Genomic DNA, 26,941 nt, shown 5'->3' with positions numbered 1-26,941 from the left:
CTTTTTTACAATATTTTTTTTACATATCACAATCTTTATTAAAAATAAAATTGAGATCTTACAGAATCTTATCTTTATTCCATATAATTAAAAGGTAAGGATATCCATACAGTTAAATACTGCCCATTCTAGCATGGGCACAGTTTTTTACTGTATGGATAGCCTTACCTTTTAATTATATGGAATAAAGACAAGATTTTTTATCAAACTTAGGGCTCTTTCACACGTGCGTCCGAAACGTGTTGTGATAGTTTCCACACGTACCGGAGACACTGACACACGCAATGTTTCCACAGCTCTGGACTGAGGTCTAAGGCTGGTGTGTCACTCTCCATAAGGAGAAACACTACCCCTTAGACCTCAGTCCAGAGCCTCTCACCTAGCCAAATCAGTTCTCATGCTTTGCACTGACGAGGGCCAACAGCGCAAAACACCGTGTCTGCAAATTGAGATTCTGATTTGGCTTTTATCCTAAGTCATATTGCATGACTCGTTAAAGGGTTGATTGTGACTTGTAGGATTGCCACTTCCAATAGGTGGCGCTATAGAATACAAGTCCTCTTTTTCTCTGAAGAGGCAATTTGCATATTAAATTTCCCAGAGGAGCATTGCATGGTGAATAAGCCTCCTTACCTTGACGTGCCAGGGCTGGTGTGTCACTCTCCATACGGACAACCGCTACCCCTTAGACCTTAGGAGTAACTGAACTTTATATTACACAGTGAGGCTTTTCCTTTTGTTCCTTGCTATGTAGAGAAATATTACATTGTTCACACTCACCACTCTCATTTCCTTTTGTTTCAGGAAACAACAAGTGCACATTGACCCCAATAGTTGGATCCTGACCTTGCCTTTTATGTTGAAGCATCTAATGAGCGTGTGCAAATGTCATCAGCACATAGTATTGATGCCTGTGAGTTGATAAACAATCCACCACTTTTGAGGAGTCCAGGACCGCCTACCGGACTCTTTACAGTGGTGCATACTTCTGTAAACTAGATCTGTAAACCTATAGCAGCTGTAGATGTAATGACAGCTCGCTTTATCTTTATTCACACCAGGTCTTTAACTTATGCTCTTCTGTCTTTTATACCCCCAGGAGGTTTGCGCTCAGTGCAGACTGCAATGCTCGGAAGGATGTGAGTGCCCTTATATGACAACCGCGGACATTATTTGGTTAACCCTGGCCGGCTTCCAATTTTCCTTAAGTTGTGCTCCCTCCCCTTTCATTGATGTGTGGGCGAGACTGCTGCTATCTGTCTTAGTTTTCTCACTCCACTCAGTGACTCACCCACTTTGTGAATTTCTGACACTCTTCAGAATTTGTCTCCTGCTTCCAGCTAACAACATTACCATGTTTAACCCATTATGGCCGAAACAGAGTCACAAGACTTTCCGAAGGGCCGCAGAACGGTAATGATAGAAGATATTCATGCATTCATGAAACTCCTTCAAGGGAATCAAGTCACAAAAAAACACAAATTAAAGGGATTGTCCACAACTGGACAACCCCTTCTGAACCGCTAAAGTGGCCCATATCAAAAGAGGGGAAAAAAAATAAAATATATATATATATATATATATGTACAGTACAGACCAAAAGTTTGGACACACCTTCTCATTTAAAGATTTTTCTGTATTTTCATAACTATGAAAATTGTACATTCACACTGAAGGCATCAAAACTATGAATTAACACATGTGGAATTATATACTTAACAAAAAAGTGTGAAACAACTGAAAATATGTCTTATATTCTAGGTTCTTCAAAGTAGCCACCTTTTGCTTTGATGACTGCTTTGCACACTCTTGGCATTGTCTTGATGAGCTTCAAGAGGTAGTCACCAGAAATGGTCTTCCAACAATCTTGAAGGAGTTCCCAGAGATGCTTAGCACTTGTTGGCCCTTTTGCCTTCACTCTGCGGTCCAGCTCACCCCAAACCATCTCGATTGGGTTCAGGTCTGGTGACTGTGGAGGCCAGGTCATCTGCCGTAGCACCCCATCACTCTCCTTCTTGGTCAAATAGCCCTTACACAGCCTGGAAGTGTGTTTGGGGTCATTGTCCTGTTGAAAAATAAATGATGGTCCAACTAAATGCAAACCGGATGGAATAGCATGCCGCTGCAAGATGCTGTGGTAGCCATGCTGGTTCAGTATGCCTTCAATTTTGAATAAATCCCCAACAGTGTTACCAGCAAAGCACCCCCACACCATCACAACTCCTCCTCCATGCTTCACGGTGGGAACCAGACATGTAGAGTCCATCCGTTCACCTTTTCTGCGTCGCACAAAGACACGGTGGTTGGAACCAAAGATCTCAAATTTGGACTCATCAGACCAAAGCACAGATTTCCACTGGTCTAATGTCCATTCCTTGTGTTCTTTAGCCCAAACAAGTCTCTTCTGCTTGTTGCCTGTCCTTAGCAGTGGTTTCCTAGCAGCTATTTTACCATGAAGGCCTGCTGCACAAAGTCTCCTCTTAAAAGTTGTTGAAGAGATGTGTCTGCTGCTAGAACTCTGTGTGGCATTGACCTGGTCTCTAATCTGAGCTGCTGTTAACCTGCGATTTCTGAGACTGGTGAGTCAGATAAACTTATCCTCAGAAGCAGAGGTGACTCTTGGTCTTCCTTTCCTGGGGCGGTCCTCATGTGAGCCAGTTTCTTTGTAGCGCTTGATGGTTTTTGCAACTGCACTTGGGGACACTTTCAAAGTTTTCCCAATTTTTCGCACTGACTGACCTTCATTTCTTAAAGTAATGATGGCCACTCGTTTTTCTTTACTTGCTGCTTTTTTCTTGCCATAATATAAATTCTAACAGTCTATTCAGTAGGACTATCAGCTGTGTATCCACCAGACTTCTGCACAACACAACTGATGGTCCCAACCCCATTTATAAGGCAAGAAATCCCACTTATTAAACCTGACAGGGCACACCTGTGAAGTGAAAACCATTTCCGGTGACTACCTCTTGAAGCCCATCAAGCGAATGCCAAGAGTGTGCAAAGCAGTCATCAAAGCAAAAGGTGGCTACTTTGAAGAACCAAGAATATAAGACATATTTTCAGTAGTTTCACACTTTTTTGTTAAGTATATAATTCCACATGTGTTAATTCATAGTTTTGATGCCTTCAGTGTGAATGTACAATTTTCATAGTCATGAAAATACAGAAAAATCTTTAAATGAGAAGGTGTGTCCAAACTTTTGGTCTGTACTGTATATATATATATATATATATATATATATATATATATATATATATATATATATACTTACCCCCCGGACTGGTTCCTTCAATGGTTCCCTGTGGTCAAGAGACATTGTCAAATGACAGCTGCAGCCAATCAGATCAGCTGCAGCGTTTCAGTATTCAATCAGAGCGGATGTCCCATAAAAAGCCCAATAAAGCTTTCCTTTAGTGTTAGAGTTGGTTGTAATCGATCTGCAGGATCCGATCTTTCGGTCATGTCAATCATCTGTGGCCGTTGGATGGAAGCCATGAGAACGCTCTCTCACATGATGTCGTCCGTGGCTCTTCCTTTGATTAGACAGCCTGGTGTGATGTCATTGTTGCAGCAGTCTGTGGTGAGGGGAGTAAGTGACTGCCACACCTCTGGTGGTGGATTGTCTCCGGCCGGAACAGAAGGATCACGAGTTGTATTTCAGCATTACAGATTATTCCGGAGGCCCCTATATAGATTAGATGATGGTAATCGGTGGGTTCTGCTGACATGACTCTAATGTGTATGGAGGCCTTAACCCTACCCCTATATTCAGTGCAAAGTAACTCAACACATAATGCCCAGAACAAGATCCTCTGTGACTTGAAAGGTTAGTTTCGGTCTCAAGATGGAGGTTTCCATGTGTAGGTGGAAAAGGAAATATCACCATCAATATGAAACTTGAGTTCCACGATGGGGCACCTGATGTCTGAGGGCAGTATGCAGGGCTGGACTGGCCCACCAGAGAACCGGAGAATCCTTCGGTGGGCCCTGGCTTCTCCTTCAGGAGAGTTCATAGTGCAAACCTTGCAGCTGCTATGGGGCTCTCTAGTGGGGGAGAAAGGTGGGCCCTCAGAATCAAATCCTCTGGTGGACCCAATGTTCTTCAGTCTGACACTGGCAGTATGGTCAGTATATGTGGCAGCTAATGATCCTCATCTGAAACAAGAAAGGACATGTGGGGCTGGTGGCTACCGAGGCTCTACCACCCAGTTCTAATCCAATTGGGACATCATGATTTTTCCATGCTGGATGCCATATTGCCCTATTACTGTACAAACCTGATTAATATGGAGAAGAGGAGAAACCAAAGTCAAGATGGGAGACTTTCTGTCTTGTGGTAGCTTAGTCCACCACAAAACAACCCTCCATCCCCAGAAAAGTAGGATTATATCTTCCAGATGGAGATTGTCATGAACTCCCCTACATTTGTAATGGTGAGGAGAAGGTTCTGTAGAAAGTCCTGTAATACAAGAACGTCAACAGGATAATAAAATACTAAAAATACAGTTGTATTAAAAAAAAAGTAAAATATGACTTTTATTTTTTTCCGTACTCGTCTTAATGTGTTTTTACACTCCGTCGTCTCTGTCCCATATTCTCCCACCAATAACAACACCAATATCATCGCTTCCTCCTTTTACGTAACTTTCTATATTCCATGGCTGGACATGTCTGAACCTGTCCTTCAACTTTTCAGCGAGACTTGTACTAGCGGAAGCGAAAGAGAGAAAATAAAACCCATATGATCTTTTAAAGAGCGGGGGCGGGGAGGGCAGGAAAATCCACAGAATCACATGATGCAGGCGATCAGGGAAGCACAAATACAGCGTGATCCCCTTCTGAGAGTCAGCAGGCTCAGCCACCGGGCGCTTTACGCTTTGGCTTATCTCTCATTACGGAGTTAAAGAGCAGAATAAAGACAGCGGATCTTCTTTTGGTTGTGGCGGACGTGAACTGTAGCAATAGCTGTAATGATTTTACATCCAGTATGCCCAATAATGAGGCCACATTACACTACTGTACCAAAAAGATTGGATTGGATGAACAGAAATACTCTAAATTGATGGAAAAAAATTCTAAACGTTGATGGATTATCAGAACTAGAAGCACCTGGTAATCTGAGATCATAGATTGTAACCGAATGTAAGGATCATTCATGTACTGGTAATGATTGCCCTGGTCACATTGCACTGGTTAATGGATTGCCCTGGTCACATTGCACTGGTTAATGGATTGCACTGGTCACATTGCACTGGTTAATGGATTGCACTGGTCACATTGCACTGGTTAATGGATTGCACTGGTTAGTGGATTGCACTGGTCACATTGCACTGGTTAGTGGATTGCACTGGTTAGTGGATTGCACTGGTCACATTGCACTGGTCATGGATTGCACTGGTTAGTGGATTGCACTGGTCATGGATTGCACTGGTTAGTGGATTGCACTGATCACATTGCACTGGTTAGTGGATTGCACTGGTTAGTGAATTGCACTGGTGACATTGCACTGGTCATGGATTGCACTGGTTAGTGGATTGCACTGGTCATGGATTTCACTGGTCATGAATTGCACTGGTTAGTGGATTGCACTGGTTAGTGGATTGCACTGGTCATGGATTTCACTGGTCATGGATTGCACTGGTTAGTGGATTGCACTGGTCATGGATTTCACTGGTCATGGATTGCACTGATCACATTGTACTAGTTAGTGGATTGCACTGGTCATGTATTGCACTGGTCACATTGCACTGGTCACTTTGCACTGGTTATGGATTGCACTGGTCACATTGCAATGGTTAGTGGATTCCACTGGTCATGTATTGCACTGGTCACATTGCACTAGTCACTTTGCACTGGTTATGGATTGCACTGGTCACATTGCACTGGTTATGGATTGCACTGGTCACATTGCACTGGTTATGGATTATACTGGTCACATTGCACTGGTCATGGATTGCACTGGTCACATTGCTGTGGTTATGGATTGCACTGGTTATGGATTGCACTGGTCAGTGGATTGCACTGGTCACATTGCACTGGTTAGTGGATTGAACTGGTTAGTGGATTGCACTGGTCACATTGCACTGGTTAATGGATTGCACTGGTCACATTGCACTGGTTATGGACTGGACTGGTCACATTGCACTGGTTAGTGGATTGCACTGGTCACATTGCACTGGTCATGGATTGCACTGGTTAGTGGATTGCACTGGTCATGGATTTCACTGGTCATGAATTGCACTGGTTAGTGGATTGCACTGGTCATGGATTGCACTGATCACATTGTACTAGTTAGTGGATTGCACTGGTCATGTATTGCACTGGTCACATTGCACTGGTCACTTTGCACTGGTTATGGATTGCACTGGTCACATTGCAATGGTTAGTGGATTCCACTGGTCATGTATTGCACTGGTCACATTGCACTGGTCACTTTGCACTATTTATGGATTGCACTGGTCACATTGCACTGGTTATGGATTGCACTGGTCACATTGCACTGGTTATGGATTATACTGGTCACATTGCACTGGTCATGGATTGCACTGGTCACATTGCTGTGGTTATGGATTGCACTGGTTATGGATTGCACTGGTCAGTGGATTGCACTGGTCACATTGCACTGGTTAGTGGATTGAACTGGTTAGTGGATTGCACTGGTCACATTGCACTGGTTAATGGATTGCACTGGTCACATTGCACTGGTTATGGACTGGACTGGTCACATTGCACTGGTTAGTGGATTGCACTGGTCACATTGCACTGGTCATGGATTGCACTGGTTAGTGGATTGCACTGGTCATGGATTGCACTGGTTAGTGGATTGCACTGGTCACATTGCACTGGTTAGTGAATTTCACTGGTGACATTGCACTGGTCATGGATTGCACTGGTTAGTGGATTGCACTGGTCATGGATTGCACTGATTAGTGGATTGCACTGGTCATGGATTTCACTGGTCATGGATTGCACTGATCACATTGTACTAGTTAGTGGATTGCACTGGTCATGTATTGCACTGGTCACATTGCACTGGTCACTTTGCACTGGTTATGGATTGCACTGGTCACATTGCAATGGTTAGTGGATTCCACTGGTCACATTGCACTGGTTATGGATTGCACTGGTCACATTGCACTGGTTAGTGGATTGAACTGGTTAGTGGATTGCACTGATCACATTACACTGGTTAGTGGATTGCACTGGTCACATTGCACTGGTTATGGATTGCACTGGTCACATTGCACTGGTTATGGATTGCACTGGTCACATTGCACTGGTTATGGATTGCACTGGTTAGTGGATTGCACTGGTCACATTGCACTGGTTAGTGGATTGAACTGGTTAGTGGATTGCACTGGTCACATTGCACTGGTTAGTGGATTGCACTGGTCACATTGCACTGGTTATGGATTGCACTGGTCACATTGCACTGGTCACATTACACTGGTTAGTGGATTGCACTGGTCACATTACACTGGTTAGTGGATTGCACTGGTCACATTGCACTGGTTATGGATTGCACTGGTCACATTACACTGGTTAGTGGATTGCACTGGTCACATTGCACTGGTTAGTGGATTGAACTGGTTAGTGGATTGCACTGGTCACATTACACTGGTTAGTGGATTGCACTGGTCACATTGCACTGGTTATGGATTGCACTGGTTATGGATTGCACTGGTTAGTGGATTGCACTGGTCACATTGCACTGATTCTGGATTGCACTGGTCACATTGCACTGGTTATAGATTGCACTGGTCACATTGCACTGGTTAGTGGATTTAAAGAAAAAATCATTGCGCCTTTGTCCAATCTGATATATTCTACTCATTAATAGTATATAGAGGGGTGTATGATGGAGCTGCAAGGAGAATATTTGCAGAGCAATTTTCCAATCGAGTGACAGCTGCAGTTCACAGAGGGGGGGCACTGAGTCGCCTGAAAAGTATTCCTATAGATTGCAGCTGGAGCTCAAATTGCTTCCGCTTGCATAAGGAATGATTAGGATGATAACATCATTCCTTTAGACCCCATGAACACAGCACTGCTGGATGCACAGAGCTTTCATGGCTTTCTAGTACAAAGCAGGGTAGCCTTTAAATCGTATATGCACAGAACTATGCTACGGGCATAAATACGGGCACCGGTGTTTGGTGCCGGAAGGCTTCAGGGTATTTAGATACAAGACTGGGGCAGCAAACTACCCCGGGTGAAAGAAAGCCTAGCAATGGCTCTGGCTATCCTATGCTGCAAGCAAAATAGAACCATTTCTGAATGCCTGATACCAAATAATGGTGATTTGCCATTGAAGGGGTTGTATCACAGAATACATGTATGGCATTTCTATGGACTATGCCATAAATGTCTCATAAAATTCAATATTGGAAAGAAGTGGGTTAATTGTGCTGCTGATGATAACCTATTGTAGATTCCAGGGGACCGAACCATGTGATGTATTATCAACGCGTTTCGAAGACATCTGACTTCTTCAGGACAAACCACAAATACCCTGATGAAGTTGGATGACTTTGAAACGCGTTGATAATAAACCTGGAATCTTCAGCAGCGCAGTTAACCCATTTCTTTCCAATATTGATTTTCATTGGATTCCACTAGTGGGATTGTGGCAGCTGACATTTTCAGCTACTACAGTCTTTGTGTATCACACAACCTCATTGAGTGAGCACCTCCACGTACCCGGCTATCCTCCACCACCGGATAAGACCCTATTGCTTCTTGTTCTTCCAGCCTCCTTTACTGATAACTGTCTGATAGATGCAGGTCCCACCATTCGGACCCACGCTTATCTCCAAAACAGGAGTTCCCAGATACTGCATTTCGGTTGATGTCCAACTGCTAGTGAATGGAGAGGCGGCGGCGAGTGCACCAGCTCTCTCCACTTATTGCTATGGGAGTTCCAACTGCAGCCAAGAGTATTGTATTCAGATCCCCTAATGTGCAGATTGGAGTTTTTTGATGTGGATATAAATGGAGTTTTCGAAGAGGAAAAGTACTTCAAGAAACACTCCTTCTTTACGTAGCTCTTGGAGATTTTCCTTTCCCTGAAGCAGCTTTGAAAAGTTTTTAGGAAGAGCTTTTTTTGTAACAGAAGCACGTTTCCAGCCTTCTGATTGTGGATAGTTTTTGATCAGGTGCCACTACAAAGAAGTGACAAGCACTTCAAAGGCTGAAGTGGGAAAAAAAGAACTGCTCAAAGCACTGAACATGTGAACAGCGGGGTGGTGGCACAATAAAAACAATTAGGATGAGTCTTTTCGAGCATCTTTTGGTATTTTTCAGGCGCGCGCACCTCTCACTGGTGGTTGGACAATGAGGCATTCCAGGTCTGCGGATAGATGCGGGTTCCGTCTGTAGGATTTCCACCTATCAGACATTTAGGCTGTGAATGTTTTTTGTGAGTCGACCCCTTTATTGCTAGATCATTAATTATAGGACTTCCCATAAATGTGCCGGAATAATTTGTCAGAATTAATTCTCGATATTATCAGGCCTGTTTGCAGGTGAAAATGAATCTGACACCAGAGCGTGCAGTGGAGTCAATTTAGTGTGTAAATTACCTAATTGCTGTATGCCAGACGCCTATAGGTCTGACATGTCTGTGAAAGCTGGCACAGTCCTGTTAAAAGGCTCTGTGCTGCCTGCAATTTCCTGTCTCCTCTCCACATGGGTTATACTTATGTGACCAGACGTAGCGTCCTAATGTTAGTGTGAGTCATTATTTGGCCACCAAACCTTGCTGGTACCATTCAATGGTTGCTTTCACATTAGCACGTCGTCAATAGTTCATCCACTGTTTCCTGCCCAGAATATGGAGCTAGGGGGTTCTCCAATACTTGATAGCCCCTTAGTAATGGCTCCAGGGTGCAGTATAACATACAAAAAAAAAATCTATACTTGCCTCCCAGACCGACAACACTACTTTGCTCTCAGTCTTGTGTCCCCCACCTATCTCCTGTTCTTCAACTTGGATGGAATTGTAAGGCTGCAGTCAACCAGCAGCCAGTGATTGGCTGCAGCGGTCATGTGACTTTATGTCAGGAACATAGGGCTAAGGGTAGAGGAGCCATGCCAGTCTGGGAGGTACATATAGATTTTGTTTATTATTTATGCAGCACCCTGGGGCCAATATTAATGGGTTTTACAATAGTGAACAACTCCTTTATTCTGAGCCTATTCACACTGGCAAGTTTTGAACTCCCAGAATCTGTGAGCACTGCTTGGACAGTATCAGACTGTGCAGGTAACACCCAAATATCAATTCATGAGTTTCCAGGAGGAATAACAGAGGAACGTAACAATATATAGAAAAGATGATCCAGAATTGTTATCTGATGGGGAATACACAAATTAAGTAAAAGAATGGAGTCAGAAGAGGTGACAGGTCTTCCATAGTGCACAATTAATGTAATGTACATGCAAAGTGGCAGAATAACACATACAGCTCTGCTACATCTTGTGTTATTCATATGGGACTTTTGTGATTATGTAAGCAGCGGTATCAGGCTTCCATGGCTATATGAGCTTTACCTGTATAATTAGTGTAACACCAGCTCATATGTTCGCCTACAGTATCATGGCACAAATACAGTGAATTACAGTAATTATCCCCCTCTACTCCTCCTTGGTCAGACCTCATCTGGAATACTGTGTCCAGTTCTGGGCGCCACATTTTAAAAAAGACATAGACAAACTGGAGCAAGTTCAGAGAAGAGCGACCAGAATGGTGAGCAGACTGCAAACTATGTCCTACGAGGAACGGGTAAAGGATCTGGGAATGTTTAGCTTGGAAAAAAGAAGGCGAAGAGGAGACTTAATAGCTGTCTACAAATATCTGAAGGGCTGTCACAGTGTAGAGGGATCATCCTTATTCTCATTTGTACATGGAAACACGAGAAGCAATGGAATGAAACTGAAAGGGAGAAGATACAGATTAGATATTAGAAAAATCTTTTTGACCTTGAGGGTGATCAATGAGTGGAGCAGGCGGCCACGAGAGGTGGTGAGTTCTCCTTCAATGGACGTCTTCAAACAGAGGCTGGACAGACATCTGTCTGAGATGGTTTAGGGACTCCTGCATTGAGCAGGGGGATGGACACCAGGACCCTGGAAGTCCCTTCCAATTCTAACATTCTAGGGTTCTCTGAATTAACCCTTGCTACTTCTGACATAATTTGCCTCTGCAAACAGCATCACTGCGGGATATCTATTGGATCCATAGTATCTGAACCAGAAGCTTTTATACAAAGCTATGACTCATTTTCCCACCTCCTCTCCCACAACCACTAGATCTGTTTGCCAGTTTTCTCTTAGGTATTGTGGGAACGCCATTTCTCCACCACTGTGGATAGTGTAATATTGTGTTTTTCCATTCACGTCCTGGGATGTAGTGATGACTTGGCCTCGTTGACCTACTTGAGTTCTCTGCTCATCTACACAGCTAGGTCATATATATATTCAATGGCTCCAGCATTTCCCAGTGTTTCCTATCTGTATACTTTATTTAGACATCATCCAAGAATAATGTGAATATTAACAATTTGGAGATTTATTGCTCGAGTATCTGCTACTAGTCTTGGAAAAAAATTAATGTGTTTTAATATGTAGCATTATTATGATTAAAATGCAATGGTAATTTCATGGACGATTGTGGGTCATGGGTATTGACAGATCAAAAATCCTAAAGGTATATATATACAAGGCTTTTTGGAGAAGGTCTGCTGAAAAATCACTTCTAAAATTAAAATGAGTGAATCTTCATGTGCATTTTCATTGTGAAACCACTTTGCTGTCCATAAGTTTAGACTTTGAGCGTTCTTTTTTCAGAAAACATGTAGAAGGAAAAAAAAATAAAGTGCATGTCACTTCTGGATAGTAGATCTGGATGGAATCTGCTCCGAATTAGGCACTGTTCAATCAAAAGGCGACAAAAAAGTAAAAAGCTTCAGCAGAAAGGAAAAAATATTTCAAAAACTTTTTAAAACCTCTTCAGGAAACAAAACAAAAAAACATATCTGAAAACTCCCCGTAGGAGCGGTTTCCACTAGAAAACACATAGGCCTAAGTTTAGATGAGTGGTTTAAAGGGGTTGTCCAGGCTTGGGGGTCAAGTCTGTAGTTATTCTATGTGACTGCAGACTTGTGAATCCTCACAGCTTGCACTGTCAGGATTCTCCAGTACCGGGCGGCTATGTGACTTACATATTTCTAGCCACAGCCCGACTAGACGTGTCCAGTCTTGCTCAATGCACTTGTATTGAGCGTGGCCGTGTATGTCTAGTTGGCAGGTGACTGTATGTATACAAATCACATACTTGCAGTCACTCACCCACTGGCTCCCATCACCAAAGAATCCTGACAGTGTACACACTGGGAGGATTCAGTTCTGCACCCACATAAGAGTGACTCTAGACCTGAACTCCAAGCCTGGACAACCCCTTTAATTCCCAGTCCACTTAGTCATTGCATTTTCACACAGCGATTTGGGAATCTTATAATCAAAATTTCAATCACACATGAAGATCAGCAACTGCGATTTCGACCATTTAAAGTGGTCGTGTCCAAAAATTCAGGACTCTGCTGTCTATAACACGATGATCTAATTCTTCATGGACCTTGCATTTTTTTTGAAGGTGGAGGTTGAACCAGGTAAATTTTCCATAACTGTTCATATACAGACACGTGTACGTATACACGCTACCAAACAATGCCTTGACCCCCCGGGATCGAGGGAGCAAGATTCGGCAACGAGTATAGAATCTATTCAATGGTCCACATAAAGCGAAAAGAGAGACGTGGACCCTCCACCGTGATGAACCAATACAATCCGAGACTGTAGAAGGGGTTAAGATTTCCCAAACAGGACAATGCATTCCCCCCTCCTCTCTTCCTTCCACATTTTCCTAAAGAGGGCAGGATGTGTGGCGGCCTCCCTCCTCAGCCGCCTTCCCTGGGGAGAATGGTTGTGTCAGGAATGCAGCCCGCTCTTTTAGCTCACTGGATTCCAGAGCTGTGAGGCAGACAAGAAAAAGGAGGGGGATGGAGGGCGAGGCCGCCGGTATTCCTGTCATGTGATGATGTGGAAGGCTGAGAAAGAACAGGATCCGTCTGCGACCCACCCAACATTGCCTGGAGGGGCCAGGAGCAAGCACACTCCGGGCTCATGGACCATAAATGCCCACTCACCTAAAGTGACCACTTCCCGGAGCGTTCACCTTTAGGCACCTTATATAGAAACTCCGGAAAAAAACAAAAATTTCCCAGAGTAATGATTAACCATAGAAATCATTAACATTTCCAAAGTCATTATTTTCTTCGTGGGAAAAACAAGATAATCTTGTAGTTACGATACCTTTTAATGGCTAACAAAAATAAATGAGGATACAAAGCAAGCTTTCGGGACTACTTAGGTCTCTTCCTCAGGCATGGTGAGACCTAAGAAGTCTCAAAAGCTTACTTTATAACACTTTATGTATCATAACTACAAGATTATCTTGTTTTTCCCACTAACAGCAATCTTTTTTCAACTGGCTAACACGGTGCCAAACCCTTTATTATTTTGTTCGAAACCTTGCTTCCAGTGGGTGACAAAAAAAAAAAGTTGCTTTTTTCTTTACATTCCTAAAGCATTTATTTATTTTTTTACCTGATATTTTTTTTTTTGCAGTATTTTGATTCGACAGCGCCAAGTATGGAGCAGATTCGATCCAGATCCGCTTCCAAGTGACGTCACTTTGTGTTTCACCAAACCTTGTCAGATGGCAAAAAAGCTCAAAAACTCCTTGTACAAACAGCGAAGATGACTTGACATTGAAATGTATAGGAAGAGTATTCAAAACTTTTTTTGAGGAGTTTGGAACAGATCCTTCTGCAAATTGAGATTTTGGTTTTGGCTATTATCCTAAGTCATGTGACAAGGCTCGTTAGAGAGTCGATATTGACTTTTAGGATTGCTACTTCCAATAAGCAGCACTAGAGTTCTAGCCTACTTCCTCCATGAAGAAGCAATTTGCATATTTCCCAGAGGAGCATTGCAGCTTAAAAGTCTCCTCACCTTGGCATGTCAGGCTTGACATGTCACTCTCCACAAGGTAAAACTTTACCCCTTGGATCCCAAGCAGATCCTTCAAATTCCTCCCTTAAAATCTGTGTGTAAACCAAGTGTGTGTAAAAATCTGCCATGACTATCTGATGCAGACCATTGGATGGCTGTCGCGGGTTTGCAAAAGGATTCTTATGGGTTTTTTCATGTCAAATCCGCAGAAATAAGTAGCAGTAGGTCTGCAACAGCACCAAAAAGCTACATTGAAATCTTCAGTTGCTCCTCAAATATTGGAAATGGATGGTCCTTGATGTAGAATCTGCACTGAAATGTGCCCTCCAGTAGTATATACGCATGTAGTGTACAGTATATACACATGTAGTGTACAGTACATACAGCACCTTAGCTCCTGGCTGTCAAAGTGAGAAATAGTGCCCAGGATTGTGCTGTAAATGTGGCTGGAATATCACACAATGTACAACCTGTCGACAGAGGAGCCATGTTTTTGAGCTTTGTACATACAGTACATAAAACACAGTCATAGTGTAAGTTACTAAGTACTTTGGGTGTAGCCTGGGAATATTTCTTAAGACGGTGCCGTCGTTCAGTCTCTGAAGATACCAGATTACGACATCTAATTATCGGTTGGGATCAGTCGCTTTACCACGTTCTGGTTAATCCGGCAAACTCCTGTCCTACATCCGCATAACGCAGAATACGCTACATAAACCTGTGGTTGCTGTTCAGGAAGTCAGTTGTCACTTCATTAATGGATGCAGCGACTTCCTGCACTTATATAATATTACTACAGCTTCATTTACTCTCACATGCAAATCAGAACAACGTATCAGTCTACAAATACATGCATCAAGAAATCAAAAACTTTCTAGAAAAAGAAATATCTAGTCCCAAATGGGGACTGTGCAAAGTCCAGCAATGTGACTAAGGGTTTCCTTGTATTCCCAGTCACTGTAAGCCCTGGCCTTGCTGGAGTGAATGCATGGATGAAGTAATGGGGTTTTCTGCTCTTGATTTTTTTGCAGATTTATATGTTCCCTATTTTTCATACACGGATCTTAGGTCTTTTTTAAATTCTTACTGCTTCTGAAAAGTGGCCAATTTTTGCTCTTATGTAATTCGAGCAGTGAAATGTTCGAGTGCTTGGTACTCGAATTGAGCAGGTTGGGCGCTCCGACGCGCTCGACACGAGTTGCGAGCATAATGGGAGTGAATGTGAAAGTCGAGAATTTTTACGGAGGACTCTCTCTCGTTCTACAGTTCACAAAGAGTCCGGCTGACAGAAGAGTCCCCGCGCTCACAGCAGGGGAATATCCGCACGAGGCTCCGATGATTCAGAGGAGCTTCTTACGAGGACTCGAGCACCACGCAATATTTGATCGCGCACCAAGCAGTGCCGAGCACGCTCGCCTATCACTATTCCTGATGCTTCCCTGAATATTCCGCTTTTCTCAATCCATCATGTGATTCCAGAGATGTGGGCCTTTTCATACAGCGCAAATTTTTATGGTCTTTACCAAGGGGAAGTGGCTCACATGATTATAGGTGGATGTGTCTATTACTAGAGATGAGCGTACCTAAACTTAAAAGTTCGGGGTTCTTACCGGACACTTATTGTCCTGTGCTAAACAGGGCTGTGGAGTCGGAGTCGGTGTCCATTTTGGTGGAGTCGGTATAAAATGGACAGACTCCGACTCCTAACATATATAATAAATTGGGTACAGTAGTTCAATGCAGTTTTGTGGGGAATATATTTTTCATAAGAATTTGGGAAAGTTATGAAATGTCCTATAAATGTCTGTCCTATTCCTGATCTAAGGGTCTAGGCTTTTAGCGGAGATGAATCTGTGCTACAGTAAATGTATCACTTAAACATGAGCCATGTATGAGGGAGTCGGAGTCGTGGAAATTGAGGAGTCTGAGGTTTGGCTTACCGACTCCACAGCCCTGGTGGTAAACTCCGAACACAGACATCCCCCGGAAGTCTGCTTTAATGTTTGGAGTTTCGGGGAAAGTCCAGAGACGAGAGATTTTTTTTTCAGATCCAAAGTTCGGGTCTTCATTGTTTTCAATGGGGTTCAAGTTCGGGTGCAGTCCTCGAACCCGAACTTTGGAGTAAATTTCAGGTCGGTTACCTGGACCTGAACTTTCTACAGGTCCGCTCATCCCTATCTGTCACCCTATAAGCACCAATCCCTTGGTAAAGACTATGAAAATTAGCACTAAATAAGAAGACCCATATTTGGGACAGAATGGTGGATAGAACAAAACAAAAAACTAAGGAAGAGGGAATAAAAAAAGCCAAAACTGGTCACAATCTGGTGACCGCTCCTCGATCAGTGGCAGTAGCCAAATCTGTTGTACCCATGTGCACCCCCTTATGCATGGCCTCTATCCCTTCGCCATGCAATTCATTTTTGTTGCCACACAATAGAACAATTTTTGCTTTGGTGATTTACACTGGAATTACGGGGAAAGGAGAGAATGAAGGGCAAGACCTTGTCACCTACACATTAACTGTTTTGGAGCACAGTCGGCTTGAGAGGGGTCTGAAATCTTATCTGCCATTATTCTAAATATCCGCCACTGAGAACAGTAAATAATCGCACTGTAATCCGGCTGCAGGCGCAGTGCAATTACCGCATGCAAAATGCGCCACATTAGAAGGAATAATTCATGACCCACGAGCAAAGGATGGTGGGAGGAACAGGCACAAATAGCAGCGCCACTTCTGAATAACGCGTCTGATATCACTGTACGCCGAGGCAGGTGTAAGAAACCAGATCTCCTAAACACGGAACCGGCCAGAATACCAGAGTAGATCTGTACATACTAGGAAGTATCAGCCGCGGCCAGTCCTGATGCCAACATTACATGGCGCACACAGGGCTGCCAGCTCCTAGTAAACAAGCGCTCAGAAGTGGACTTTGCTTCTGATGATTACACTATGATTTTCTACCAACCAAAGCCGGGGATAGATGGGACGCTCCCCCGACCGATCAAGGAAATGCATTCTTACCAAGTGTTAATTGTGCAGATGTCAGAATTATCCTGTGCTGAAACGGATTTCTATTAATATTACATTTCCTAGGAATCAAGGGCATGCACCTTTAAATCTTATGCAAGAACAGCTTACACAAGTGTGTATGTATGTATATATATATATATATATATATATACACACACATATATATATATACACACACACACGCACACAACAGAGGCTCAAACTGTCGAGACTACGACTCACAAGTATGCCATGGTGTTGTCTATATATCTACCCTCTTAATTTATCCATACTATACACACATCTCTTTAAAGAAGACACCCCCCCTTTCCTATCCAGACCTGATTACTTGGGACAGATTTGCAGTTTCCCCATATGATATGCAGACTCCAAGACGACTACTTCTCAATGCAATTGTGGGAGGTCAGCTCAGATTTCAGATTGTTATCAATAAGTTAATGTGACATACACATTGTTATAGATTGGTGATGTATTAAAGTTTGCTGCATAGTACGCAATGCATGTAATGTTAAATATTGACATATATATATACATATATATACACACAGACAATACACAATGGTAGTTCATTAAACCAGTGTTACGATTTCATTCTGCAGACCACTATTATAGGAAGCATCCCCCAAACGAGTAGCTAATAATACTTAAGGTCCTTGGCTCTATGCACACACACCAGCCTTAATAAGCGCTAATAGCATGTAGGAAAGGGTTAATGGCGTGTGGGTGACCTTCGGTCAGATGTGAGGTGACCATGTATTGCACACCTGCTCCCTATATGAGATCACTGACCGCCTATCACAGGAGGTGAAACAAGGAAGATCATTTGCATCAGCTCCAGGAAGGACTTTACAGTGAGGACAGAAAGGGACTGTCAGGGGAAACAGGATTGTCTGCAGCCAATTAAAAATACAAACTACTGAATATACAAAGTTGCAAAAAAGGAGAAAAAACAAAACAAAAACCAAACCAGTGCTGAACAATGTAATCAGAACTTATAGTCATTGATATCTACTGGTGGCCACAATCACTGTGTGTAAATAGGCACAACTTTAACCCGCTCTCCAAAATTGACTTAGGGTCCAGATTAACACGAATGGGGCTCATCTGAGCAAACTTTGGTGGTGGTGGGTAATTTGTATTTCTCTGCATGTCCATATGTAACTGGAGCGGAGATTTTGGGGTATTTCGGCCCATAATACAGAACTGCATTTTGGCCTGCTTACTTATAAAGCTCCACTTGGTAAGTCTTACTCAAAAGTATCAGTCCATTATAGTAGCCGCTTAATACCATGTACTTTAATATTACGTATATGAACCCATAATATGTTTATGGGCACAATTCATTATGTAAACCGGACCTAAATCATGATACAGCCAAACACATTAGGACTCCCCTAGATCACCAGAGAGCTTTATTTGGGGTCTTCTACAGGTCAGTATATAGGATCACTAAAGGGGTTTTCTAATAAAACACTCATTAGGTTTCAATGTACAGTATGCAGTCATAGAGGGTAAAAACAGAAGCTCCTTGTACTGCAGATTGGTGGGGTCCCATCTATATTGTCTGGAAAAACCCTTTGAGTATATAAGCTGGCATCCACCAAACCATGACCATCCCCCAATATACAAGGGTACATACACCATACCACAGTTATATCCCAATATACAGGGGGGAATCCACCATACCACAGCTATCCCCCAATATACAGGGGGGCATCCATCATACCACGGCCATCCCCCAATATACATGGGGGCATCCACCATACCACGGCCATCCCCCAAAATACAGGGGGGCACCCAACCACACCAAGGCCATCCTCCAATAAACAGCCATTCATCTATATACAGAGGGTGCATCCAGAAGGCCAGAGCCATCTCCCTATATACAGGCGTGCATCCACCATGCCACGGCCATCTCCCAATATACATCCACCATACCACGGCCATCCCCCAATATACAGGCGTACATCCACCATACCACAGCCATATCCCAATATACAGGCGTGAATCCACCATACCACGGCTATCCCCCAATATACAGGGGGGAATCCACCATACCACAGCTATCCCCCAATATACAGGGGGGCATCCACCATACCACGGCCATCCCCCAAAATACAGGGGGGTACCCAACCACACCAAGGCCATCCTCCAATAAACAGCCATTCATCTATATACAGAGGGTGCATCCAGAAGGCCAGAGCCATCTCCCTATATACAGGCGTGCATTCACCATACCACTGCCATCCCACAATATACATTCGTGCATTCACCTTATCATGGCCATCCTCTCAATATACAGGCGTGCATCCACCATACGGCCACCCCCCAATATACATGTGTGCATCCACCATACCAAGGCCAGGCGTGCATCCTCCACACCACTGCCACCCCCCAATATACAGGCGTGCATCCCCCATATGACTTGGACGTTACCTTATAGCATTTCTGTATTGTATGAAGTCCTGGAAGGAAATGCCACACAAGGAATGGATAAAACAGCAGAAACTTTTCAAAATATTTAATACGTGTCAAACACGTAGAAACGTCATTTTGTACAGAAATCCAAGTTACAGCATTGTGCAATAAAAACACTGTAAACTCCCAATGTAATCAGCTTCTTGTCAGACAGACCCCAATCTTCTAAAACAAAGACGGGAAGGTCCGGGGGGGTTACGGACAAGTCTCTCAACACAAGCACCAAATCTGACCAGAGCCGGCGAGAAATACATATACAATATACTTAGAGGGTCGAAACACAAACACTTAACAGTCACTTCCTCATGCAATGGGGTCCGGGAGCTGCTGGGAAGGTAGTACCGGGAACTGCTGGGGGTCTCATCACCAACAGTGCAGCGTGCTCCGTGACAAGATGGCTGGTCCCTTTAAATTTTAGCGTAGGCAATGACTTTGGTAGTTGTGGCGGAGGGGGGGGCACCTCCATGTTGTCAGTTGTTCGGTATTTTCCTCAAGTCAAGACATGTAGCCCGAAGGAGTGGCTGAGCAAACTGAAGGAGTGGGGCCCCAACATACAATGGGTGGCAGAAGGAGGGGAGGGGAAGCAGATGGGAACTTCCCTTCCCCCTCCCTAGAAGAGAACTCCCCTTGCACGTGGTGACCAAAAGATAGATGTTGGGGGATGGGGAGACATTCTTGAAAGGGGAAGGGGGATTTTTGTGAATAGACATGAAATGGGGAAGAAGGGGGGTGTAATGACCAACTGTAAAATGCCCCAGGGGGGATACAATCAACCCAAACATAGAAGCTGGAGTCAAAATATCCCCCACCTAAGAGTAGAGAACTATCACACCGGGGAGGGGGACTTCCTGTGACTAGTCACAACTTTAGGTTTTGACCCCCCCAAAACAGGACAAGCCATGATCGAGTCTGTAAGGCACATAACCCTCCGCCTTGTCAGCAGCTCCCCCTGCAATGAATGGGTTAATCCGAGAAAGTGATACATTGTAACTGACAGGTTCCAAGTCGGACGTCACGTGGTCTCTACATTGAAAGCGGCTGCTCCAGCGCACATGGACACGGGACACAACGGCGTCACGTGGCTCCGGGTCAGACCACCCTGCAGCGTCCCTGCGCCCCCCAGTGTCTCTGCCCCGGGGGTCAGAAGGCCTCTATGGCCGTGCTCCAGGGGGAGATGGTGGCGCTGATGGCCGGCTCGCTGCAGCCTTGTCCTGCGGAGGGGGCGGCGGGAGAGTCCAGCTCCTGCACCTCCTGCCCCGGCTCCTCGTCCGGCTGCGCCCCCGGCTCCTTGGTGAGCAGTCCCGAGAAGCTGGAGCCGAAGATGCTGATGAGGTTGGCCACGTTCTCCGTCTCCATCTCCTCCTCCACCTCCTCCCCCGGCTCCGGCACCTCCTGCTCCCTTTGCTCCCGCCGCGCTCGCTTCATCAGCGGCCCGTCCGCCGTGCGGCCCCCGCTCCTCTTCCGGCAGCAGGCCGGGCTGGTGGGCTCGGCGGTGCGGCTGCTGGCGTCGGCCTCCGGGCTCTGCGGGTGCGGGCGGCAGGACTCCGGGAGGGAGCAGCCAGCGTGAGACTGGCAGAAGCAGCAGGGCACCTTTCGGGAATGGCGCGTCTCCTCCGGCGTCCGGCAGCTGCGGGGGGCCGAGCACGAACAAGTCCGGGGGTCCCTGGTGTCGGGGCCGGCCGCGGGCTCCTGCTCCGGCGGCGGGGCGGGATATACCGCATAGTCCTCCGGGCTCTGGCTCAGATACACCTGCTGGGCGCTGCGCAGCACCAGGGACACCATCAGGTTCTTATGCAGCTTGATCCCGCCGCGCTGCACCCGGGAGTGGTAGATCTTCCCCAGCGATATGCTGACGATCCTGTGCGCCTCCAGGCGGAAGCCCAGCCCGGGAGGATGCGTCTCCCTGCTCTCCGGCTCAGGAGCTGCGGCTTCGTGCTGCATTTCTGCGATAACAGGACCCGGCTCTGTATGACAGCGTCCCTGCCCTGACGAGGTCCTAGCGCCAACTAAGCGCGGGCGCGCAACCTTCAATGACTTATATAGGTGATACGTCACAGCCTCGGCGGCCAATCAGAACGCCCCCACGCCTCCTTCCGTGCTAAGGCGCCTGTTTGTCCTCATGTGATTTCTGACCAATCAGCTTCTACGAGAGCGACTACCCAGAATTCGAACGACGACCCGCGGAGATGGTTCTTAAAGCGGCGATGCCGAGGTGCGGCCTTCCTGCCAATGTGCGCATTCTAGGTAAAGCGTACAAGACTCATTGCACACTGTGCTGCGGACCGGTGTCAGGAATGGCCGAGAATTGTGACTGATCAGATCACCACAGGCAGGATCTCCTCCACACAAGGGGGTTAGTGGTGTTGCCGCTTTAAGAGTAGCTGTGTTTTGATCGTGTGTTGGTTCCCAGGCTGATGTAATGCTTCTGCAAGTTTCAGACTCGGTCATGTGATGCTGTGTGAGGTCAGGGCCGGCCGGGTCTGTGCGGCTGCTGATGCCTGGATCTGCTGTATATGTGCATGACTGCACGCACACAGCCGGCACTGAGCACCGGGCCCTGCGGGGAGGTCAGGCCCATGGTGGGGCCACAGATCCCTATACTGATTGATCCCAACAGTGATTGATTTATTCTTATACTGAGCCCTATACTGATTGATCCTTGTACTGAGATTGATGCCTACACTGATTCCTATACTGATTGACTCTTATACTGATGCCAATATTATTATTATTGATTGTTCTAGTGCCATTTATTTCATGGCGCTCTACATGTGAAAAGGGGTATACATAGTAAAAACAAGTACAATAATCTTGAACACAATGTGACGGCGACTGGTACAGGAGGAGAGAGGACCCTGCCTGTGAGGGCTCACAATCTACAAGAGATGGGTGAGGATAAAGTAGGTGAGATTAGAGATGTATGGTGGAGTGAGGGTTACTGCAGGTTGTAGGCTTGTCGGAAGAGGTGGGTCTTCAGGTTCCTTATGAAGGTTTCCACGGTAGGCGAGAGTCTGATATGTTGGGGTAGAGAGTTCCAGAGTAGAGGGGAAGCACGGGGGAAATCTTGTATTGTGGGAAGAGGGGATAAGAGGGGAGTAGAGAAGGAGATCTTGTGAGGATCGGAGGTTGCGTGTGGGTATGTAACGGGAGACTAGGTCACAGATATATGAAGGAGACAGGTTGTGAATGGCTTTGTATGTCATGGTTAGGGTTTTGAACTGGAGTCTCTGAGCAATGGGGAGCGAGTGAAGAGATTGACAGAGAGGAGAGGCCGGGGAATAGCGGGGGGACAGGTTGATTGATCCTTACATTGATCCCTATACTGATTGATCCCTATACAGATTGATCCCTATACTGATTGATTCTTACATTGATCCCTCTACTGATTTGATCCCTATACTGATTGATTGATGCCTACACTGATCCCTATATTGATTGATTCTTACATTGATCTTTTCTCTTATGCATTATTGCATTACACAGATATGTCAGCGCCCCCAGGTGGCAGCACACGGAAGCCCCCACTGTGTCAATCAATGTTTTGCGTTCTTCTGAGACGTCGCAGCACATATTGTAAATGCAGAAGAAAATCAGCAATAAAACGTGATATTTTTTTTGTCTCCCATCTTCATCCGCTGTTGGCAGCACAGTCTGTACACGTCCCATGAAGCCAACGATCCAACTGGGACTTGCCCGGCAGCGACGATCGTGCTGATGTAAGTCCCTATTGGATCGTTGGCTGTGATTTTTTTCACACCATCGGTGTAGGAGGTTTTTGAGAATGTGTAAATCTGGCCATGTACATTACACGTCATACGTCAGACAAGCCTGCAGTTTGGGCAGGACCAGCCGACCATTTATTGTAGGGAAAGTGCCCCAACTGCCCACCCCCCACCAGCAGATATCTGGGGTAAGGCAGGGTCACACCAGTGTGCCATCATCGAAACGGGCTGATTATATACAAATCACACTGATCAGAATATCAGTATTGTGTGATCCGATTCTCTGATGAGAAGGTGGAGAGAAAATGTCTCCTTCTTCTCCATTCTGTCAGTCTGTAGAAATCGGACTGCACTTAGTTGACGTCCGAGTGCGATCCTAATATCACGATCCTAATATCACATCGAACTCTGACATGCAGAGATTTTTTTTTCCAGAAAAGCCCATTTGTGGGTTGGTTTTGTGAAAATCCCATCTGTTTTACTCCAGGGCGACACATATTTGCTAGGATCAAATGTTACATATAACAATAGTTTGTACACATGGGAGGTAAATGAGGATTTTCTAAAAAAAAAAGAGATTTTTTTTTCCTGGCACCTTAAAGAAATGACCCCCTCATATATGTTTATTCCTTATGTCAGTTGGTAATTGGCTTAAGAAAGGCCTATTGTTGGCCAAAACGTTGCCATTTATTTTTTATGTATTTTGGGCAATAAAGAAATGAAATAATTACTCTGATGCCTTGGAAACATTTACTTTCTGGAATTGTTTACAGCTTGGTGGGAAGTTGTCCCAAGTACGTACGGACCTTGTGGAGTGGAAGAATCCCCACAGATACCCTCAAGGATCTCATCAGATCCCATTCTGTAGTATTCTGGGCCCTAGTGGTTTCTACTTTTCGTGTAGATGAGGGTTGGCCAAATATACAGATTTCTACACAACCAGCCGATGATTTGATATGTACGGGGGTCTCCTAACTGTCCCCTGATAAATGATGTTGGGAGAGAGAATGATCAGGTTGTTAGATGGTCCACACCTGATCCTTTTCAGGGGAGATCAGCCGTTGCTAGAGGCCTCTGGCAGCAGCTTTCCCTTCTATTCCCCTAAAAACACTTGGCTGAGTCAAGCACCCTGGTAATGCTCAAAAGTATTGGGCATGTTGATATTTAACCGGACTCTTTTTTTTTCCCTGACATCTGCTTTTGGGGGGAAAGTTCAGATACCCCCATACATATTAGGCTCATCTGCATGGGGGTCTCTATCGGTCAATGTGTCCATTGTGCGCCACTGGTGCAGGGGCTTCAGCACTGCTATTATTTTCTATAATGAAGCAGAAATCCAGAAATAACTAGCACAGGTGTGAACAAGGTCTTAGTACCTGGCCGGTCTCATGTTTATGGCTCCCTTTAGATGTTAGACATATCTATGTGTCTGCCCGAAAACCATCTTATTTGCTCTCTGGGGGTTAATCATGTGCCCTGTTCTTATTTTAAGCAGCTCTAGATATGTCTGATCTCTTCTTTCCCATCCCACTTTGATAGGTTTTTCCCTGGGTTGTGTAGATGTTCTTTTTCCTACATGACAGGTGACCAAGTGAGTAAGTGTCACATATTCAATGGTATTTATGGATTAGTGCTTTTTTTTTTCCATCGCTTTTTAAGTGACCATCAAAATGAAATCCATTAAAAGAATTTCCCTCCATCAGAAGCTCCTTATCCTGTCCGGGATCATCACCGCACGGCATTGTAGCACATAACACCGTCCTTTAATATTATAAGAAGCTAATCTTTGTCTGAGCTGCATGGGGATAAATAATGCGCTGCTCCCGGATGAGAGTAGGAACTAATTTAAGCCCGTCAGGCGACAGCCTGATGCACAGTAGGGACCCGACAGGCGGCAGGGTTCATAGCCACTAGCAGTGTGAAGTAGCCGAAGTCTGGGCCAATGCCGAGGAGAAGGACATTCCCTCTATTGTTCCACAAAGTGCCCCGATATCGGCATCCTAATTTCTCTTTAAAACTTACATTCTGGAAATGGAATAGTTCCAATGTATGGAAGATAAGAGTGAAGCTGCCCACAGACCTTGGATTTGCTTTGGTGGTCCGCCTTCCTTTTTGTTGGGTTTTCAAAGCAATCTAATGTGTATGGGAGTCGCTAGACATCCCCAGGGGCTTATTTGCTTTCCCTGCTGTGAAAATCAGCAGGGTTCATTACTCGACCCTGAGGTTACAGATATTGTGAGCTGAGACTCACTGAGGCCTCAACCAAAGCGCACCGTCTGCCAACCATCCTGATTTTTTCAGACACAATGTCATCAAATTTAGGTACGTTTTGGTCTGAAAAACCTCACCTAAAAGTAGGTGTTACTATCCAGTTTGGGCTTCTGAGGCATAACTTACCCCATTGGGATGTTGGTAAGAATCAAAGTGGCCCTTGAGCCTAGAAGAACCCGTAAGTTCCCTTTTCCCCATGTGAGAAGGTCAATACTTTTAAAGACCCATTGGGGAACCTGTTGGAGATTTTGGAGTGGGGCTCACAAGCTTCAGGTTATGTCACTGATGACTTGACCAATTTGTGAACAAAGATTTGTTGTATAGTCAGCGTTATAGGTGTTCTCCACTACATTGATATTGATGAACTATCAGTTCTTGTCAGCTGTCACTACACATTGAACGGAGCCATTCTTTTTACCTTTGGCCACCACCAGATCCCTAGTGATGGACCCCCCCCCCCTTCCTCCCTGATTTGGTATCAATAACCCATGTGGCAAAAATTCCTGTGAATGTCTGAATTGCTTTATTAAGATGAATTGAACTGAAATTTCTGCAACAAATTTGACCCATCACTCTGCTTGTGATGACTTATCACTGTCCCTTGATGTCAACTTGCCACGAAGGGTCCGTACAGAGTGGCTCTTCAGGAGAGAGACGCCTTCTTCCACCGTCACATTTACACTTCATTTTAAGATAATGAAGGATCATAAAATATGTACTGGGACATATTTAGACATATAATAACCAGCTATCAGGTTATCACAATCTAATCAGGTTGTGTGGGGCATCGTATTCCAGGGCAGCACGGTGGCTCAGTGGTTAGCACTGCAGCCTTGCAGTACTAGATCTGGGTTCAAATCCCACCAAGGACAACATCTGCAAGGAGCTTGTATGTTCTTCCTGTGTTTGTGTGGGTTTCCTCCGGATTCCTCCTATACTCCAAAGACATACTGATAGGGAATGTAGATTGTGAGCCCCAATGGGGACTGTGAGGATAATGTATGTAAAGCGCTGCGGAATATGTTGGCGCTATATAAAAAATAAAGATTATTATTATTCCAGAGAACAGGTGCAGCACAAGATAAGTCTTGGAGATGTTGTTTAAGACAGGGAAATCTTGGTTGGGGTTAGGGCTATGAGGCAAATTGTAAAGTGCGACAGCAATTTTCAGACAAACCACACAACCAAAAAGCATCTGTGCAACTTGCTGTCTTTGAACTATTTTAGAGCTGTCATTTTGCTGTAAAAAAAATAGTCAAATACAGACAATTTTTGTACACGTTGACGTAATTCGTGACGGGCTTTGAGGTCAAGTGAGTCGCATGCAACTTGTGACCAAGTCAGAAAATCCAAGACATT

At 44.9% G+C, this 26,941-nt stretch overlaps 1 protein-coding gene and 1 long non-coding RNA gene across 2 annotated transcripts in view; one reads left to right on the top strand and one right to left on the bottom strand.

The window, feature by feature from the left end:
- Window positions 1-1,578, top strand: part of LOC141156412 (uncharacterized) — a 45,176-nt gene extending 43,598 nt beyond the window's left edge. The window contains exons 2-3 of the long non-coding RNA XR_012247610.1: window positions 805-913; window positions 1,100-1,578. This is a non-coding gene — a long non-coding RNA (uncharacterized lncRNA). The remainder of the gene's footprint in view (window positions 1-804; window positions 914-1,099) is intronic.
- An 18,039-nt stretch (window positions 1,579-19,617) lies between these two features.
- Window positions 19,618-21,612, bottom strand: IER5 (immediate early response 5). The gene has a single exon (XM_073643288.1). It carries the CDS (start codon window positions 21,528-21,530, stop codon window positions 20,730-20,732), a length of 801 nt encoding a protein of 266 aa, XP_073499389.1. The 5' UTR covers window positions 21,531-21,612; the 3' UTR covers window positions 19,618-20,729.
- Between the last annotated feature and the right edge of the window lie 5,329 nt (window positions 21,613-26,941).

The sequence above is a fragment of the Phyllobates terribilis genome, unplaced genomic scaffold, assembly GCF_046119375.1.
Source record: "Phyllobates terribilis strain yellow unplaced genomic scaffold, ASM4611937v1 Scaffold_8__6_contigs__length_399053987, whole genome shotgun sequence".
NCBI classification, from domain to species: Eukaryota; Metazoa; Chordata; class Amphibia; order Anura; family Dendrobatidae; genus Phyllobates; species Phyllobates terribilis.
The sequence above is the reverse complement of the archived record's forward strand: the minus strand, read 5'-3'. Positions and strand labels throughout refer to the sequence as shown.